The following is an 18235-nucleotide window of genomic DNA, read 5'->3' on the forward strand; positions in this document are numbered from 1 at the left end:
GCTGAGAAGGTTGCCGCTTCTATAAATTTAGAATCATTGTCGTGGATGACTAGACTAATTCCTGTTATATGTTGCATATCTAAGAAAGATGCATCTACGTTTATCTTGACAAAAGGCGATAATGGGGGTTCCCATTTGCCTTGTTCTATTTTGTTTTTGGGTATTTGATCCTGTTGTACTTGAGGGAATGTCGTAATGATCGAGATCATATTTTCTAGCTTATTGATTTCGTGCTGGAAGCAGTGGTCGCATCTTATTTTCCAGATGTTCCACATGATGGTGGCAAAATGGATATTGTTCACCTTGCAGTCGTTCATATTATTGTTATCCCATGAGAAGATCCAGTCTCTGACTGAAGATATGTGTTCAGAAATAATATTAAAATAGAACCAGATATTTTTCGCTATAGGGCAATGTAGTATGGCATGTTCTATGGTTTCTGTTTCATTGCAGTTTGGGCAATTTTGAGTGTTATCTGTGTATTTTCCTATTCTATCTTTGGTGGGGAGAGCGTTATTACAGATTTTCGAAATGAAGATTTGTACTCTAGGAACCACCGGAAGGGACCAAAGAAGGTTCCAATTAGGGGACCAGGGTTGGGGCGAATTCATACTGAGCCTCAGATGTTGATACATAGATTTGACACTGAATTTACCATTTTTCGTGAGAGTCCATTTCCTTTGGTCTTCACTGTCTGACACTATCGGGATAGTGAGGATATGGTTTTTAGTCTCATTATCGAATTCTTGGTTCAGTAAGGTTTCGTCCCATTTTCCGTTGGAAATGAGTTGAGCTACTGCGGTTAGGTTAGAATTGTGGTTATGTGGTATCGACGGGGTGTTGGGAATCCAGTTATCGGTCCAAATATTAATACTCTTACCGTTATGTACCTCCCAAACGGTAAAATTTTCAATCATCTTGAGATATCTATTGATGTTTTTCCATATCCATGAATGAGATGGTTTTGTCGGGCCTGGGTTATCTGATCGATCAAAGTATTTGGATTTTAAAAGTTTAACCCACAAAGATTCCGGCTCGGTTTTGATTCTCCAGGCTAGTTTGCTTAACATTGCCTGGTTATCCAACTCAATGGAGTGAATGCCCAGACCACCCTTGGATTTAGGAAGGCATATGGAAGACCAGGATTTGGTGCAAATGCCTTTGGACTTACCCCACCAGAACGACTTTTGCAAAGTCGTAATGCTCTTGCAAATGCCCTTGGGAAGGGCAAAGCATTGCATTTGGTATCGGGGTACAGCCGCTGCTATAGTCGAGATGACTAACGTGCGACCTGCTTGGGATAAGAAACTGTGATTCCAATTATCTAATTTAACCAATCAAGTTGGACTAGACTACTTTAACCAATCAAGTCTAGTCAGGTAGTGGGGGTTGCACACTTTTACTTTTGAGCAGATTAATTGAATGAACATGACTTAAAATTTTTGTGGATCCTACCACGTTATTGAATGAACATGACTTAAAATTGAATGAACATGACTTAAAATTTTTGTGGATCCTACCACGTTATTGGGTATTGATTATTGACCATATAAAAACATATTCGAATATTATAAAGGGTTTTTTTTGAGTTTACCCCCTCCTCACTAACTGGTTTGAGTTTACTTCCCACCACGGTGGCTAATTGAGATTATCACATTATATTTATTATTTTTGACAAAAATACAAAGGTTGTGTTAGGCGTACGTGAAATAATTGCGACTGTTAAGAACAATTATTCTTCATTATGATTGATTCATAATAATTATTCCACCTAACTTTACTGTTTTTAATGGAAAATCTGTTTTCTGGAAAAAAAAATTAGATATTTGAAAAAAACTTATTTGGGGAAGAATCGATTTCAGGGGAAAAATGGTTGTCGGGAAAATCAGATTTTGGGAAAAAAAACGATTTTTAAAGAAAAAAAATGATTTTTTGGAGAAAAAATAATTTTCGTGGGAAAAAAATGATTTTTGAAAAATAAAAATATTTTTGAAATTTAAAATAATTATTTTGTAGAAGGAAATATTTTTTCGTTTATTTTAAGTTTGAAATTTAGATTTATTAATTCAAAATCCTAGCAAATCCTAGGGGGTAGGGTGGGATTTTAGTACAATACAAATTTTGGAATTAGGAATCTTTAAGATTTAAGAGTCCTGGGATTCTTAGTAGCCAAACAGACCAAGGATTCATGATTCCTACCAAATCTCACTTTCGATAGAAATCCTACTTAGGAATCCTGCAGCTAAACACACCATAAGTTTATTCAAGATAAAGTTAATCACTAGCCTAGCATTTTTCTCGTCCACATAAAATATCAAAGTGGATCTTGTGAACAGTGAACTGCATTTTTTGTTTTCGTAGAATTACTATCAACAAAGTTAGGTCAACACAATTTTGGTCTAGGTTTTTGGTACATTGCATCTAAATGTTTGTGACAAGTTTCAAGCTTTGAGTATCTAATTAGTGTGACTATTGTTCTTATTCTTTATTGTTGAAGTTGGGACAGTTCCAGTTTGGTATAACATTGTGTTTAATACCAAGGACAAGTTTCATTGCAGCTAATGAAAACTAGTCTAATTGTTTAGAACCACTAAACTTATTTTCTTTAAAATGTTTACACCAATCTATGAAGCTTGATATTTCAATATAGCCTAGATCACTTAGAATTTTATCAGGTTAAGTGGTTATCAATTTTTTTTGTTCGGTTTCTTTCTTGCAAACCTTCTCTACAATTGTTGAGAAAGAGTAGCAACCCGATTCTCATAGTCATACCCAATTCAGACATAATAGTTATAGAAAATATATTTTCAAAACTGTGCGCATCACGTATATCAAGGACAAACTTGATACAAAAGATAGGAACTTTTTAATATGATTGTGACAGATATATTAGCTAAGGGGTGACGCAATTGATCTTTATTAAGAATATGGATCTCCAATATCAATCAAATATAAATAGACAAGTACATCAATACTAGTCTCACTCAAAAATCAAACAATGGAAGAATTGAAGTTATTGAGATTTTGGTACAGTCCTTTTAGTTTTAGAGTTGAATCAGCTCTTAAACTTAAAGGTGTTAGTTGTGAATTAGTAGATGAAGATCGTTTTAACAAGAGTCCATTGCTTTTACAAACCAACCCAATTCATAAGAAAACTCCTGTTCTTATTCATCAAGGAAAACCCATTGTAGAGTCTACTGTTATTGTCGAATATATCGATGAGACGTGGCCTGAGAATCCATTGTTACCGTCAGATCCTTACGAAAGATCGGTTGCTCGATTTTGGACTAAATTTGTGGAGACAAAGGAGGTACGTTTTTTTTTTCTATCCTAATACTCTATCTAATACATATTCCCGCTGAACCCAACTGGTATGTGTGGATTGACATGACATTTTCTCTCTTTAAATCCTGCTTGTCACGTACGTACTCTCCCTAAAATTTAGCCGAAAAAAATATGATGGGCAGAATTCCATTTTCTTTCTAACTTTTATCTGACTTAACTTCTACCCTATAGCTACTCTTATTTAGTAGTTTCACATAAGATGCTTTCCTAACTATATATTCTCTTTCTTTTGGGGGCATATAGGTTGCTATCTTTACATGTTTCTTCACAAGTGGAGAAGAACAAGAGAAAGCCATAAAAGAAACCCAAGAAATTTTGAAGATCATTGAAGAACATGCAGGACTTGGTGAGAAGAAATTCTTTGGGGGAAATGAAATTGGATTAGCAGACTTGGCATTTGTAGTTATAGCTCATTGGTTAGGACCTTTTGAAGAAGTAATTGGAGTGAAGATATTTGAAGCTCATACTTTCCCTCACTTGAATTCATGGATGAAAAGGTTTAAAGAAGTTCCTGCAATTAAAGAAATCTTACCCAAACATGAAGACTTGGTTGTTTATTTCAAGCAAGCAAGAGAGAGGATACTATCCGTATTTCAGTATTATTCGACAGTATCAGCATCTAGAAGACACTATTCAAAATATTGATTGTCAGCTTAAATAGTAAAGGTCAAGACTGTTTCGACAGGAAGAGTCAAGAACTATTTTGACAGGAAGAGTCAAGAACTATTTTGACAGGAAGAGTCAAGAACTATTTCGACAGGAAGAGTCAAGAACTATTCTCAATAATAGAAGGCGGCTTACTGTGCCAACAGTAGATGGCGGCTTACTGTGACAAATAGTAAAAGGCAAATAGTAAAAGTCAATTTTACTATTCACTATTCATCAGAAGACGACGAAGTAGACCTGGAAACCGGAACTGTTCCGGTCATCTAAAAATTTTTATAAATTCCGAATGTTGGTTCATTCTGAACCTAAGTTTTTTCTTCTAAGTTTTTCCTTTTCAAGTTTTTAGTTTCTTCTCTGTTAAGCTCTGTAATAGTAGTTTGTAATTAAAGCTAGAAGATTAATAAAGCCGAAGTATTTTTGAAGATTAAGTCTGGTTTCTGCTCTCCCATCTTTGTAAGTTTTCTCTTTATCTCTTATGTTAAACGATCCTTCTAAAATTGGTACAATTTTAGAAGGATCGTTTAACATAAGAGATAAAGAGAAAACTTACAAAGATGGGAGAGCAGAAACCAGACTTACAAAGATGGGAGAGCAGAAACCAGACTTAATCTTCAAAAATACTTCGGCTTTATTAATCTTCTAGCTTTAATTACAAACTACTATTACAGAGCTTAACAGAGAAGAAACTAAAAACTTGAAAAGGAAAAACTTAGAAGAAAAAACTTAGGTTCAGAATGAACCAACATTCGGAATTTATAAAAATTTTTAGATGACCGGAACAGTTCCGGTTTCCAGGTCTACTTCGTCGTCTTCTGATGAATAGTGAATAGTAAAATTGACTTTTACTATTTGCCTTTTACTATTTGTCACAGTAAGCCGCCATCTACTGTTGGCACAGTAAGCCGCCTTCTATTATTGAGAATAGTTCTTGACTCTTCCTGTCGAAATAGTTCTTGACTCTTCCTGTCAAAATAGTTCTTGACTCTTCCTGTCAAAATAGTTCTTGACTCTTCCTGTCGAAACAGTCTTGACCTTTACTATTTAAGCTGACAATCAATATTTTGAATAGTGTCTTCTAGATGCTGATACTGTCGAATAATACTGAAATACGGATTTACTGTACAATTGTACAGTAACTGTAGCAAACTACTGATCTTTTTGTTTGCCTTTTGCAGATTTTAGTAACTTCTGAGAATGCACTTCGATGATAGCATCCCAGTAATCTGCCATTGAGGTATCCGATTTTGCTGATTTTGAGTCATCGAAATCCTCATTCGGATCTTGGCTTTCTCCAGCCAATACAGCATACTGATTTTCTTGAGATGACGAGTCATCTAGAATTTCAGTCTCTATATCTTGCTTCTGATGATGAGCTAGGAATTGATTTTTAATTATTTCCATAGCTTTAATCTGTTGATCTACAGATGAAAGGTTCGGATATTTTTTCTGAATATCATCCAATAAAAATTGGAAAATATTATCAGAAGGTGAAATAGATACGGATTTTTGAGTAGCCTTATAGGCATTTTCATACTCAATTACAGTTTGACAAATGAGTTTATGGGTATCTGTAATAGGAAATCCATCCCACCATTTGTAATGAAAAGTTCTGCTAATACATGGAATTAATAGATCATCAAAGTGAAATTCTAGATCCCATCTCCATATCCATGGTATTTTGAACTCTGCCATATAACAGAGTGCTGATAACCCTTTTGGGGTTTTTTCTGCAGTTTTTCCCTTGAGCTTTGGATGATACTCATACCATTTTAGCCAAGGGTCTTTCAGTGTATCTGGTAAGAAACTCAGTTCTGGTCCGAATTTCTCCCACCAATGCAGAAACCAGAGAGGGAAACCTTTTCCTTTAACAATTTCAGGGTTAATACTGATAAACCAGGAATGTTTCCTGATCGGATTCTGATAATAGAACATGAATGACCATGCCAAAACATAATCCCAATAATTATAGTTTTGACCATTCAATTTCAGGCTTCTGGGTCTTGAGGGGTCAAGAGCCCATTCTGTTATATGTAAGACTTTTACTATATAACACTTAGAATGTGTTATAGGAGACTTACTGTCTTTCAGATTATAATGGTGGTGTACCATTTGTACAGATTCTGTTTCATTCAAAATGGCTTCATAGATATATCTATGCTTGCCATCTTGGATAGGATAGTTTTGTACTCCTAAGTACCGTTCTTTGATGTGCCATGGATCATGTCTCCACTGGACATCTTCTAAGGATACAGATAGAATTTTTTCAGAAGGATCGTTTAACATAAGAGATAAAGAGAAAACTTACAAAGATGGGAGAGCAGAAACCAGACTTAATCTTCAAAAAAACTTACAAAGATGGGAGAGCAGAAACCAGACTTACAAAGATGGGAGAGCAGAAACCAGACTTAATCTTCAAAAATACTTCGGCTTTATTAATCTTCTAGCTTTAATTACAAACTACTATTACAGAGCTTAACAGAGAAGAAACTAAAAACTTGAAAAGGAAAAACTTAGAAGAAAAAACTTAGGTTCAGAATGAACCAACATTCGGAATTTATAAAAATTTTTAGATGACCGGAACAGTTCCGGTTTCCAGGTCTACTTCGTCGTCTTCTGATGAATAGTGAATAGTAAAATTGACTTTTACTATTTGCCTTTTACTATTTGTCACAGTAAGCCGCCATCTACTGTTGGCACAGTAAGCCGCCTTCTATTATTGAGAATAGTTCTTGACTCTTCCTGTCGAAATAGTTCTTGACTCTTCCTGTCAAAATAGTTCTTGACTCTTCCTGTCAAAATAGTTCTTGACTCTTCCTGTCGAAACAGTCTTGACCTTTACTATTTAAGCTGACAATCAATATTTTGAATAGTGTCTTCTAGATGCTGATACTGTCGAATAATACTGAAATACGGATTTACTGTACAATTGTACAGTAACTGTAGCAAACTACTGATCTTTTTGTTTGCCTTTTGCAGATTTTAGTAACTTCTGAGAATGCACTTCGATGATAGCATCCCAGTAATCTGCCATTGAGGTATCCGATTTTGCTGATTTTGAGTCATCGAAATCCTCATTCGGATCTTGGCTTTCTCCAGCCAATACAGCATACTGATTTTCTTGAGATGACGAGTCATCTAGAATTTCAGTCTCTATATCTTGCTTCTGATGATGAGCTAGGAATTGATTTTTAATTATTTCCATAGCTTTAATCTGTTGATCTACAGATGAAAGGTTCGGATATTTTTTCTGAATATCATCCAATAAAAATTGGAAAATATTATCAGAAGGTGAAATAGATACGGATTTTTGAGTAGCCTTATAGGCATTTTCATACTCAATTACAGTTTGACAAATGAGTTTATGGGTATCTGTAATAGGAAATCCATCCCACCATTTGTAATGAAAAGTTCTGCTAATACATGGAATTAATAGATCATCAAAGTGAAATTCTAGATCCCATCTCCATATCCATGGTATTTTGAACTCTGCCATATAACAGAGTGCTGATAACCCTTTTGGGGTTTTTTCTGCAGTTTTTCCCTTGAGCTTTGGATGATACTCATACCATTTTAGCCAAGGGTCTTTCAGTGTATCTGGTAAGAAACTCAGTTCTGGTCCGAATTTCTCCCACCAATGCAGAAACCAGAGAGGGAAACCTTTTCCTTTAACAATTTCAGGGTTAATACTGATAAACCAGGAATGTTTCCTGATCGGATTCTGATAATAGAACATGAATGACCATGCCAAAACATAATCCCAATAATTATAGTTTTGACCATTCAATTTCAGGCTTCTGGGTCTTGAGGGGTCAAGAGCCCATTCTGTTATATGTAAGACTTTTACTATATAACACTTAGAATGTGTTATAGGAGACTTACTGTCTTTCAGATTATAATGGTGGTGTACCATTTGTACAGATTCTGTTTCATTCAAAATGGCTTCATAGATATATCTATGCTTGCCATCTTGGATAGGATAGTTTTGTACTCCTAAGTACCGTTCTTTGATGTGCCATGGATCATGTCTCCACTGGACATCTTCTAAGGATACAGATAGAATTTTTTCAGTTATTAACTTTTTAGCATAAATGATTTCCTTTTTTAGGATATCTTTAGCAGTTAGTTTCGGATTGAGTTTATCCTGAGAGGATGATCCTACTACAGGGAATTCTGATAGAGAAGAAAACTTCCCTTTTTTCTGATTTACTTTCTTCGGATATCTAGATCCTCCTGCTCCTTTATCAGGTGGTTCCATCTTTATCCTGCAAAAATTCACGGGTTAAAAAATCAGGAAGAGAGTTCTGATTTCCTTTAATATATTCAATTTTAAAATCGAATGCAGATAATTCAGATTGCCATCTTGCAAAAATTTGTTTAGAAACTAAATTTTTAACATCCTTTTGCAAAATATCTTTTGCAGCACTACAGTCAATACGGAGTAGAAAAGATTGATTTAATAAATCATCTTGAAATTTAGAAATGCATTTGACTATTGATAACATTTCTTTTTTGATGGTGGAATAGTTTTTCTGAGCATTCTTCCACATTCCAGATGCGAATCTAAGTAATTCTTCTTTATTAGTAGAAGGGTTTTTCTGTTTTAGAATACCTCCATAACCAATATCAGAGGCATCCGTTTCAACAATTTTGAACCATTGAGGGTTTGCTAACCCTAGACATGGTAATTGTTTTACTCTAAGTTTGATTTTTCGGACTGCTTGGGTATGCTGATCATCCCAAGGTAATGGATTCTTTTTAAGCCTATCATATAAAATAGCACTATCCATTGCTATATTCTGGTAGTAGTCTGCTATATAATTAAGACTTCCTAAAAATCTTTGCAATTGATTTTTGTCTCTAATTTCATCAGGAAATTTAGAGGCAAATTCAATGCTTCTGTCAATAGGGATTATTGTCCCTTGACTAATATTCTGTCCTAGAAATCTAACTTCAGTTTGAAAGAGTTTCATTTTAGGTGCAGATATGACTAAACCATTTTTTCTGATAACATCTTTTGTAATTCTAAGATGTCTAAAATGTTGATCTATATTAGATGAAAATACTAATATATCATCTATATAGACAATAGTAAAATTTGAATACGGAATAAAAATATCGTTCATAATATTTTGAAATTCTGAAGGGGCATTTTTTAAACCGAATGGCATAACATTCCATTCATAATGCCCAAAGGGTACAGTAAATGCAGTTTTATATCTATCTTCTTCAGTTAGTTGAATCTGATAGTATCCAGATTTAAGATCAAATTTAGAAAATATTTTTGCAGAATGCAATCTATCTAAAAGATCTTTTTTGTTTGGAATAGGATATCTAATCCATTTCAGAGCATCATTCAAAGGTTTGTAATTTACTACAAGCCTTGGAACACCTCTTTCCTTTTCAGCTGCTTTATTCACATAGAAAGCGGTACAACTCCATGGTGAATAACTTTTTCTGATAAGCTTCTTTTCTAATAAATCTTGAATTTCTTTCTTACAAAGTTCAAGATATTCAGCATTCATTTGACTAGGACGAGCCTTAGTCGGAATCTGAGTTTTTTCATCAAATTCAGGTTTATAAGGTAAAGATACAATATATTTTTTCCTTTCCCAAAAAGCATTGGGAATATTGCTACAAACTTCGGTTAGAAATTGATTTTCAATTTCTTTGATTTTTAGTTTTATTTCTGGGGAGTTCAATTTCTCGGAAATATTCAAATTATGTATTTCTTCTTGTAAGAAGTTTAAATGAGCAGTTTTAGAATTAATTAAATATTCTAACTCATTTAAAGTCCTGGTTTCAGGGCTAGTAATAAATTCAAAATGTATTTTATGATTCTGAAAACTAGCATATAATCCGGTTTCATCTATCTTGTCATAAGGGAAAAATAAATTAATAAATGGAGTTCCCAGAATAACTTCTTGAGATAAATTTCGGATTAAAATAAAGGTTTGTGGAATACAGATTCCTTTATTACAAATATAAGCTTCAGGTAGCTTATAATTAATTGGCATTTTATCTCCACTTGCAGAATGTAGAGATTGTACGGTTTTTTCGAAGTATTTAGTCGGAACTAAACCTTCTCTAATACAGTTCATGTCAGCTCCGCTATCCACCAATGCTACTGCATTAGTAATGGTATATTCTTTGTTGATAACAATATTAATACTTATATACCATTTCTGATAGGTAATTTTCTGCATAGTATTTAAAAAGATAAGATTATTATCTAAAATACTAGATGGTTCTGTGTTTAGAATAGCAATCGATTTATCTTTTGATTGATGTTTTTCAGCTAGACTTTCTAATTGAATAAGTCTGATATTCTGGTTATCTAACTCTTCTCTGATGAGTTTTATTTCAGATTTAACTATATTTACCTCACTTCTTAAATCTTGAGAAGTAGAAGGTTTTAAAGAAGTTTCTGGTTTTCCTTCAAGTCTTTGAAGTACTTCTTTCATACTGTAATGTTTAGTAATATTCGGTTTCTCAAAGGAACTAGGAGAGTTTTTTGTCTGTTCTAAGTAAAATTGTAATATTTTACTTTTTAGCAGAGGGTCTGTTACTTTATCTATCATAGATATTATTTCTGATTGAGTATCCGTTAAAACATTAATACTTAAGCCATTCATTTCTACAATGGCTTTCCAATAGTCTTGGTTTTTAGAACATTGTCCTGAACAAGGTTCCTTTTCAGATATTTCTTCTGATTGGCTAGAAGATAGAAAGTCAATTTCATTGACATCCTCAGAGTCACTAGAAGATAAAGATTCTTCTTCAGTATTAGAGGTCAGGAAAACTTTGCTTAATTCAGCTTTTAGATTGTCATCAATTTTTAATTCATTCAGTTTTCTTTTTGTAGAACATTTATTAGCATAATGCCCTATTTTTCCGCATTTAAAACAAGTTTTATTACTTGTTTTTTGTCCTGATTTTGTTTCAGATTTATTAGGAATATAATTTCCTTTAAATCTTTTCTTATGTCGAGGCTTCTGATAATAAATTTCTTTATTCTGTTTGTATTTTCTTCTTTTCTTATAATAAGATTTTCGAGAATACTCTTTCGAATCTCTAGAATTCCTTTTATGAGATTTTGGATAATCAATTTTCATATCATATGCAAATTGACTACAGAATTCACCAATTTCTTTTTTCCCATGCAAATTCTGTTTTTTCAATTGGTATTGTAATTTCATATCATTACAAATTTCTAATCCAGTTTGAACACAAGTAGTAATTATATGTCCATAAGTTAGATAACTATAAGAGATGATGTTTTCATTATTTTGATCTCTTAGTCTTTGTCTAACTTTTTCAGCAAAAAGAGGAGGAAGTCCATCAATGAACTTAGCCTTCCAATATTCAGAATTAGCATCATTGCGTTGCATAACTTTACAGATAAAGACATCTTTATACCATCTAAAATGGGTTAAAGATGGACATCTAAGGTTCTGTAAAAGTTCTCGACTTTTCTCTTGCCTTTGAGGATGACTCCCCACAAAATGCAAAAGAATAGTCTGAAGTAAAGTATAAACTGCATCAGGTTTAACTTGTGCAGTATTTGGTTCAGGTTTTGTAGCTGTGAAAATTTCAGTCTGCTGGGCAACAGTGAGAACATTATCCCACCATCCTTTTAAGGCACCAACAAAACCAGTAACAATGAATTTAGCCACAGCCGAATCATCATTACCACTAGCTTTGCAAATGCTGGCATACATTAACATTTTATGAACAACTTCATAAATTTGATATTCTGAAAGACCATCAATATTCCATTCATAAATGGAACGACCATTATAAGAATTCTGATTTTGATAAAAGTCTTCCTCAAAGAGGAGATCTTGAGGAGTAGGTCTTTTATAATAGGTCTTAAAACCTGTATTAGGTTCATTACCAAGTTTATATAACATGGTTTGAACTTTACTGATATCTGGTCCAGACTCAAGATCAGAGTTTTCAGTACTAGAATCTTGGCTAATAATATTAATCTTTAAATTTTTCATTCTTTCAATGATTAAATTAGCAAAGTCTATATCCTGTTTATCAGACAGTTTAAAGTCTTTGATTTCTGGACTAGGTTTAACATCTACTTCAACAATTTCTTTGTCTTTATTTTTTGAAGTGGATTCAACCTTGGTAGATAAAACTTGAGGTGTATCCTTAAGTTTTTCTTCAATACTACTCAATTGATTATGAATAGTATTTTCAATTCTGATTAATTGACTACCAATAGTCTGAAGACTTAGATTGGTATGATTGTGCTGTTTTATGACGGTAGTTACTGATTCACTAGGTATAGCATATGGAACTGCTTCTAGTGCTTTACTTTCATTGTCATTTTTAAGAGTCAAGGCTTCAGGTGGAGGATGAATAGAATTAATCTTAGTTCCATCACTCTTAGTCCACATTTTTGTATAATCTTCTATAACATGGATAGTTTTCTGATTAGGGTACCAATTATGAAACCAAATAGTAAAGGTTGTCATTTTTTGATCCCTTTCTAACTCTTGATAATAAATATTTTTAATATTTTCAAGAGTCCTACTATTAAAGGCTGCAAAAAACCAATTTCGGAAAGCTTCATGTTTTGTCATCATGAACTCCTGATTAAGCCACTGTCTAGGTATTGATCCTGGACTATAATCCATAAAATTTTATAAATGGAAACTCATTTCCGATTGAGTCGGAGAAGTCCTTTGTTCTTTCTCCTGTTCAGTTGTCTGTTCAACATATACTCCATGTGGAATTTGTTGATCAGAAATCTTTAATCCTCGGATGATCTGCTCTTTAAGTTCATCATTTGATACAGAGTATCTAGATAAACTACTAGGATATGAGACTTTATAGTCTTCTATCCTTTTGGCGGAAGAGCTTCTAGTTAAGCTTAGTTTACTGATTTTATTAGGGGCAAATGTTATTTCAACATCTCCCTCAGGTGTTTGGGTTATTTGATTTAAATTCCTGTTCATAATATTGACAGGTGGTACAGCATCCTGTACAACCCATTCATGTGGAAAGTCAATTTCTTCCCATTTAATTAACTTCGGAATTGCAATATTAGTAGTCAAGCAATTACTATCTATTACTATAGTCTTGCCTGGTTCACTACGCAGTATTGCGTTAGGAGTCAAGGTATTCATTACCTTATAATGAATCCTATATATTACTGATATTGTCTCAGATCCAGGGAGATAATTATATCCCTGTGTTTGAATATGCAGGGACACGGCCTCAAACAGATTTCTATCTGTCAAAGATAAGGTCAAATTCGGGTAAACATTAAAATAAACCGGTCCATGGCATAAACTAGTTTGGATTATTCCCATTAAAGATGGTAAGAAATCCAAACACCTAGCATCTCGCAAATAGGATAAGATACTGGCATTTAATCCGGCCAAAGTCAAAGGTTTGAATGCTATTTGAATGCATCCAACGTGCAGGTAGTTGTATTTAGATTTTAAATACTTTTCAATATCTTTAAGACTCAAAAGTCTAAGGGTTTTGACTTCTTGGTCAAGTCCGATTGACTGTTCAAGAGTCTTGATATTATTTTGACTAATGAAATCAAAAAATCCTTTTTTATAGATTTTATTTGATTTTATTGCGGGTATGGTCCATTGATTTAATTGTTTAGTTTGGTCAAACTCTTCAATTACGGAGTTCTTTATAGAACTTTCAGTTAAGTCTCGAGAATCCAATTGATTCATTGAATTAAATTAGAGGAAATCATATAGACATAGCATAAATAGCAGATTATGATTTTTAGTAATTTCCTTTAAAATTATATTCTTAAAAATATTTATATATAATCATTAAATTACACGTCTGTCAACGGTTTAAAGGGTATCAAACGATCCTCAACGCCTACCCGGCAACAACGGATCTAAACCCATACGCGACTTGGGTGACGTACCATAATTCAAGGATTATAATAAATTATTTTTAAGTACAAATTTCTAAAAGGAAATTTCTAACTATCATAATTCGGATTTAGTCTATATCTACATATTCTCCTCTAATTCGGATTTAAGCTAACCTGGCTCTGATACCAATTTTAGAAGGATCGTTTAACATAAGAGATAAAGAGAAAACTTACAAAGATGGGAGAGCAGAAACCAGACTTAATCTTCAAAAAAACTTACAAAGATGGGAGAGCAGAAACCAGACTTACAAAGATGGGAGAGCAGAAACCAGACTTAATCTTCAAAAATACTTCGGCTTTATTAATCTTCTAGCTTTAATTACAAACTACTATTACAGAGCTTAACAGAGAAGAAACTAAAAACTTGAAAAGGAAAAACTTAGAAGAAAAAACTTAGGTTCAGAATGAACCAACATTCGGAATTTATAAAAATTTTTAGATGACCGGAACAGTTCCGGTTTCCAGGTCTACTTCGTCGTCTTCTGATGAATAGTGAATAGTAAAATTGACTTTTACTATTTGCCTTTTACTATTTGTCACAGTAAGCCGCCATCTACTGTTGGCACAGTAAGCCGCCTTCTATTATTGAGAATAGTTCTTGACTCTTCCTGTCGAAATAGTTCTTGACTCTTCCTGTCAAAATAGTTCTTGACTCTTCCTGTCAAAATAGTTCTTGACTCTTCCTGTCGAAACAGTCTTGACCTTTACTATTTAAGCTGACAATCAATATTTTGAATAGTGTCTTCTAGATGCTGATACTGTCGAATAATACTGAAATACGGATTTACTGTACAATTGTACAGTAACTGTAGCAAACTACTGATCTTTTTGTTTGCCTTTTGCAGATTTTAGTAACTTCTGAGAATGCACTTCGATGATAGCATCCCAGTAATCTGCCATTGAGGTATCCGATTTTGCTGATTTTGAGTCATCGAAATCCTCATTCGGATCTTGGCTTTCTCCAGCCAATACAGCATACTGATTTTCTTGAGATGACGAGTCATCTAGAATTTCAGTCTCTATATCTTGCTTCTGATGATGAGCTAGGAATTGATTTTTAATTATTTCCATAGCTTTAATCTGTTGATCTACAGATGAAAGGTTCGGATATTTTTTCTGAATATCATCCAATAAAAATTGGAAAATATTATCAGAAGGTGAAATAGATACGGATTTTTGAGTAGCCTTATAGGCATTTTCATACTCAATTACAGTTTGACAAATGAGTTTATGGGTATCTGTAATAGGAAATCCATCCCACCATTTGTAATGAAAAGTTCTGCTAATACATGGAATTAATAGATCATCAAAGTGAAATTCTAGATCCCATCTCCATATCCATGGTATTTTGAACTCTGCCATATAACAGAGTGCTGATAACCCTTTTGGGGTTTTTTCTGCAGTTTTTCCCTTGAGCTTTGGATGATACTCATACCATTTTAGCCAAGGGTCTTTCAGTGTATCTGGTAAGAAACTCAGTTCTGGTCCGAATTTCTCCCACCAATGCAGAAACCAGAGAGGGAAACCTTTTCCTTTAACAATTTCAGGGTTAATACTGATAAACCAGGAATGTTTCCTGATCGGATTCTGATAATAGAACATGAATGACCATGCCAAAACATAATCCCAATAATTATAGTTTTGACCATTCAATTTCAGGCTTCTGGGTCTTGAGGGGTCAAGAGCCCATTCTGTTATATGTAAGACTTTTACTATATAACACTTAGAATGTGTTATAGGAGACTTACTGTCTTTCAGATTATAATGGTGGTGTACCATTTGTACAGATTCTGTTTCATTCAAAATGGCTTCATAGATATATCTATGCTTGCCATCTTGGATAGGATAGTTTTGTACTCCTAAGTACCGTTCTTTGATGTGCCATGGATCATGTCTCCACTGGACATCTTCTAAGGATACAGATAGAATTTTTTCAGTTATTAACTTTTTAGCATAAATGATTTCCTTTTTTAGGATATCTTTAGCAGTTAGTTTCGGATTGAGTTTATCCTGAGAGGATGATCCTACTACAGGGAATTCTGATAGAGAAGAAAACTTCCCTTTTTTCTGATTTACTTTCTTCGGATATCTAGATCCTCCTGATCCTTTATCAGGTGGTTCCATCTTTATCCTGCAAAAATTCACGGGTTAAAAAATCAGGAAGAGAGTTCTGATTTCCTTTAATATATTCAATTTTAAAATCGAATGCAGATAATTCAGATTGCCATCTTGCAAAAATTTGTTTAGAAACTAAATTTTTAACATCCTTTTGCAAAATATCTTTTGCAGCACTACAGTCAATACGGAGTAGAAAAGATTGATTTAATAAATCATCTTGAAATTTAGAAATGCATTTGACTATTGATAACATTTCTTTTTTGATGGTGGAATAGTTTTTCTGAGCATTCTTCCACATTCCAGATGCGAATCTAAGTAATTCTTCTTTATTAGTAGAAGGGTTTTTCTGTTTTAGAATACCTCCATAACCAATATCAGAGGCATCCGTTTCAACAATTTTGAACCATTGAGGGTTTGCTAACCCTAGACATGGTAATTGTTTTACTCTAAGTTTGATTTTTCGGACTGCTTGGGTATGCTGATCATCCCAAGGTAATGGATTCTTTTTAAGCCTATCATATAAAATAGCACTATCCATTGCTATATTCTGGTAGTAGTCTGCTATATAATTAAGACTTCCTAAAAATCTTTGCAATTGATTTTTGTCTCTAATTTCATCAGGAAATTTAGAGGCAAATTCAATGCTTCTGTCAATAGGGATTATTGTCCCTTGACTAATATTCTGTCCTAGAAATCTAACTTCAGTTTGAAAGAGTTTCATTTTAGGTGCAGATATGACTAAACCATTTTTTCTGATAACATCTTTTGTAATTCTAAGATGTCTAAAATGTTGATCTATATTAGATGAAAATACTAATATATCATCTATATAGACAATAGTAAAATTTGAATACGGAATAAAAATATCGTTCATAATATTTTGAAATTCTGAAGGGGCATTTTTTAAACCGAATGGCATAACATTCCATTCATAATGCCCAAAGGGTACAGTAAATGCAGTTTTATATCTATCTTCTTCAGTTAGTTGAATCTGATAGTATCCAGATTTAAGATCAAATTTAGAAAATATTTTTGCAGAATGCAATCTATCTAAAAGATCTTTTTTGTTTGGAATAGGATATCTAATCCATTTCAGAGCATCATTCAAAGGTTTGTAATTTACTACAAGCCTTGGAACACCTCTTTCCTTTTCAGCTGCTTTATTCACATAGAAAGCGGTACAACTCCATGGTGAATAACTTTTTCTGATAAGCTTCTTTTCTAATAAATCTTGAATTTCTTTCTTACAAAGTTCAAGATATTCAGCATTCATTTGACTAGGACGAGCCTTAGTCGGAATCTGAGTTTTTTCATCAAATTCAGGTTTATAAGGTAAAGATACAATATATTTTTTCCTTTCCCAAAAAGCATTGGGAATATTGCTACAAACTTCGGTTAGAAATTGATTTTCAATTTCTTTGATTTTTAGTTTTATTTCTGGGGAGTTCAATTTCTCGGAAATATTCAAATTATGTATTTCTTCTTGTAAGAAGTTTAAATGAGCAGTTTTAGAATTAATTAAATATTCTAACTCATTTAAAGTCCTGGTTTCAGGGCTAGTAATAAATTCAAAATGTATTTTATGATTCTGAAAACTAGCATATAATCCGGTTTCATCTATCTTGTCATAAGGGAAAAATAAATTAATAAATGGAGTTCCCAGAATAACTTCTTGAGATAAATTTCGGATTAAAATAAAGGTTTGTGGAATACAGATTCCTTTATTACAAATATAAGCTTCAGGTAGCTTATAATTAATTGGCATTTTATCTCCACTTGCAGAATGTAGAGATTGTACGGTTTTTTCGAAGTATTTAGTCGGAACTAAACCTTCTCTAATACAGTTCATGTCAGCTCCGCTATCCACCAATGCTACTGCATTAGTAATGGTATATTCTTTGTTGATAACAATATTAATACTTATATACCATTTCTGATAGGTAATTTTCTGCATAGTATTTAAAAAGATAAGATTATTATCTAAAATACTAGATGGTTCTGTGTTTAGAATAGCAATCGATTTATCTTTTGATTGATGTTTTTCAGCTAGACTTTCTAATTGAATAAGTCTGATATTCTGGTTATCTAACTCTTCTCTGATGAGTTTTATTTCAGATTTAACTATATTTACCTCACTTCTTAAATCTTGAGAAGTAGAAGGTTTTAAAGAAGTTTCTGGTTTTC

At 33.2% G+C, this 18235-nt stretch overlaps 1 protein-coding gene across 1 annotated transcript; it reads left to right on the plus strand.

Moving 5' to 3' along the window:
- The first annotated feature begins 2658 nt into the window (after window positions 1-2658).
- On the plus strand, window positions 2659-4436 carry LOC147550938 (putative glutathione S-transferase). The gene is made up of 2 exons (XM_086671122.1): window positions 2659-3310; window positions 3589-4436. The coding sequence occupies exons 1-2, from the start codon at window positions 2999-3001 to the stop codon at window positions 3988-3990; spliced, it is 714 nt and encodes a 237-aa protein (XP_086527248.1). The 5' UTR covers window positions 2659-2998; the 3' UTR covers window positions 3991-4436.
- The last annotated feature ends 13799 nt before the right edge of the window (window positions 4437-18235 follow it).

The sequence above is a fragment of the Eschscholzia californica genome, unplaced genomic scaffold (genome assembly GCF_041429995.1).
Source record: "Eschscholzia californica isolate CP2 unplaced genomic scaffold, dmEscCali1.0.p SCAF_3, whole genome shotgun sequence".
In the NCBI taxonomy this organism is placed as follows: Eukaryota; Viridiplantae; Streptophyta; class Magnoliopsida; order Ranunculales; family Papaveraceae; genus Eschscholzia; species Eschscholzia californica.

Bases quoted from the DNA above. Each gene is read 5' to 3' on its own strand.
- LOC147550938 (XM_086671122.1), top strand. From the start codon at position 2,999: ATGGAAGAATTGAAGTTATTGAGATTTTGGTACAGTCCTTTTAGTTTT. The intron at 3,311-3,588 runs GTACGTTTTTTT...GGGGGCATATAG, and splicing joins AATTTGTGGAGACAAAGGAG to GTTGCTATCTTTACATGTTT.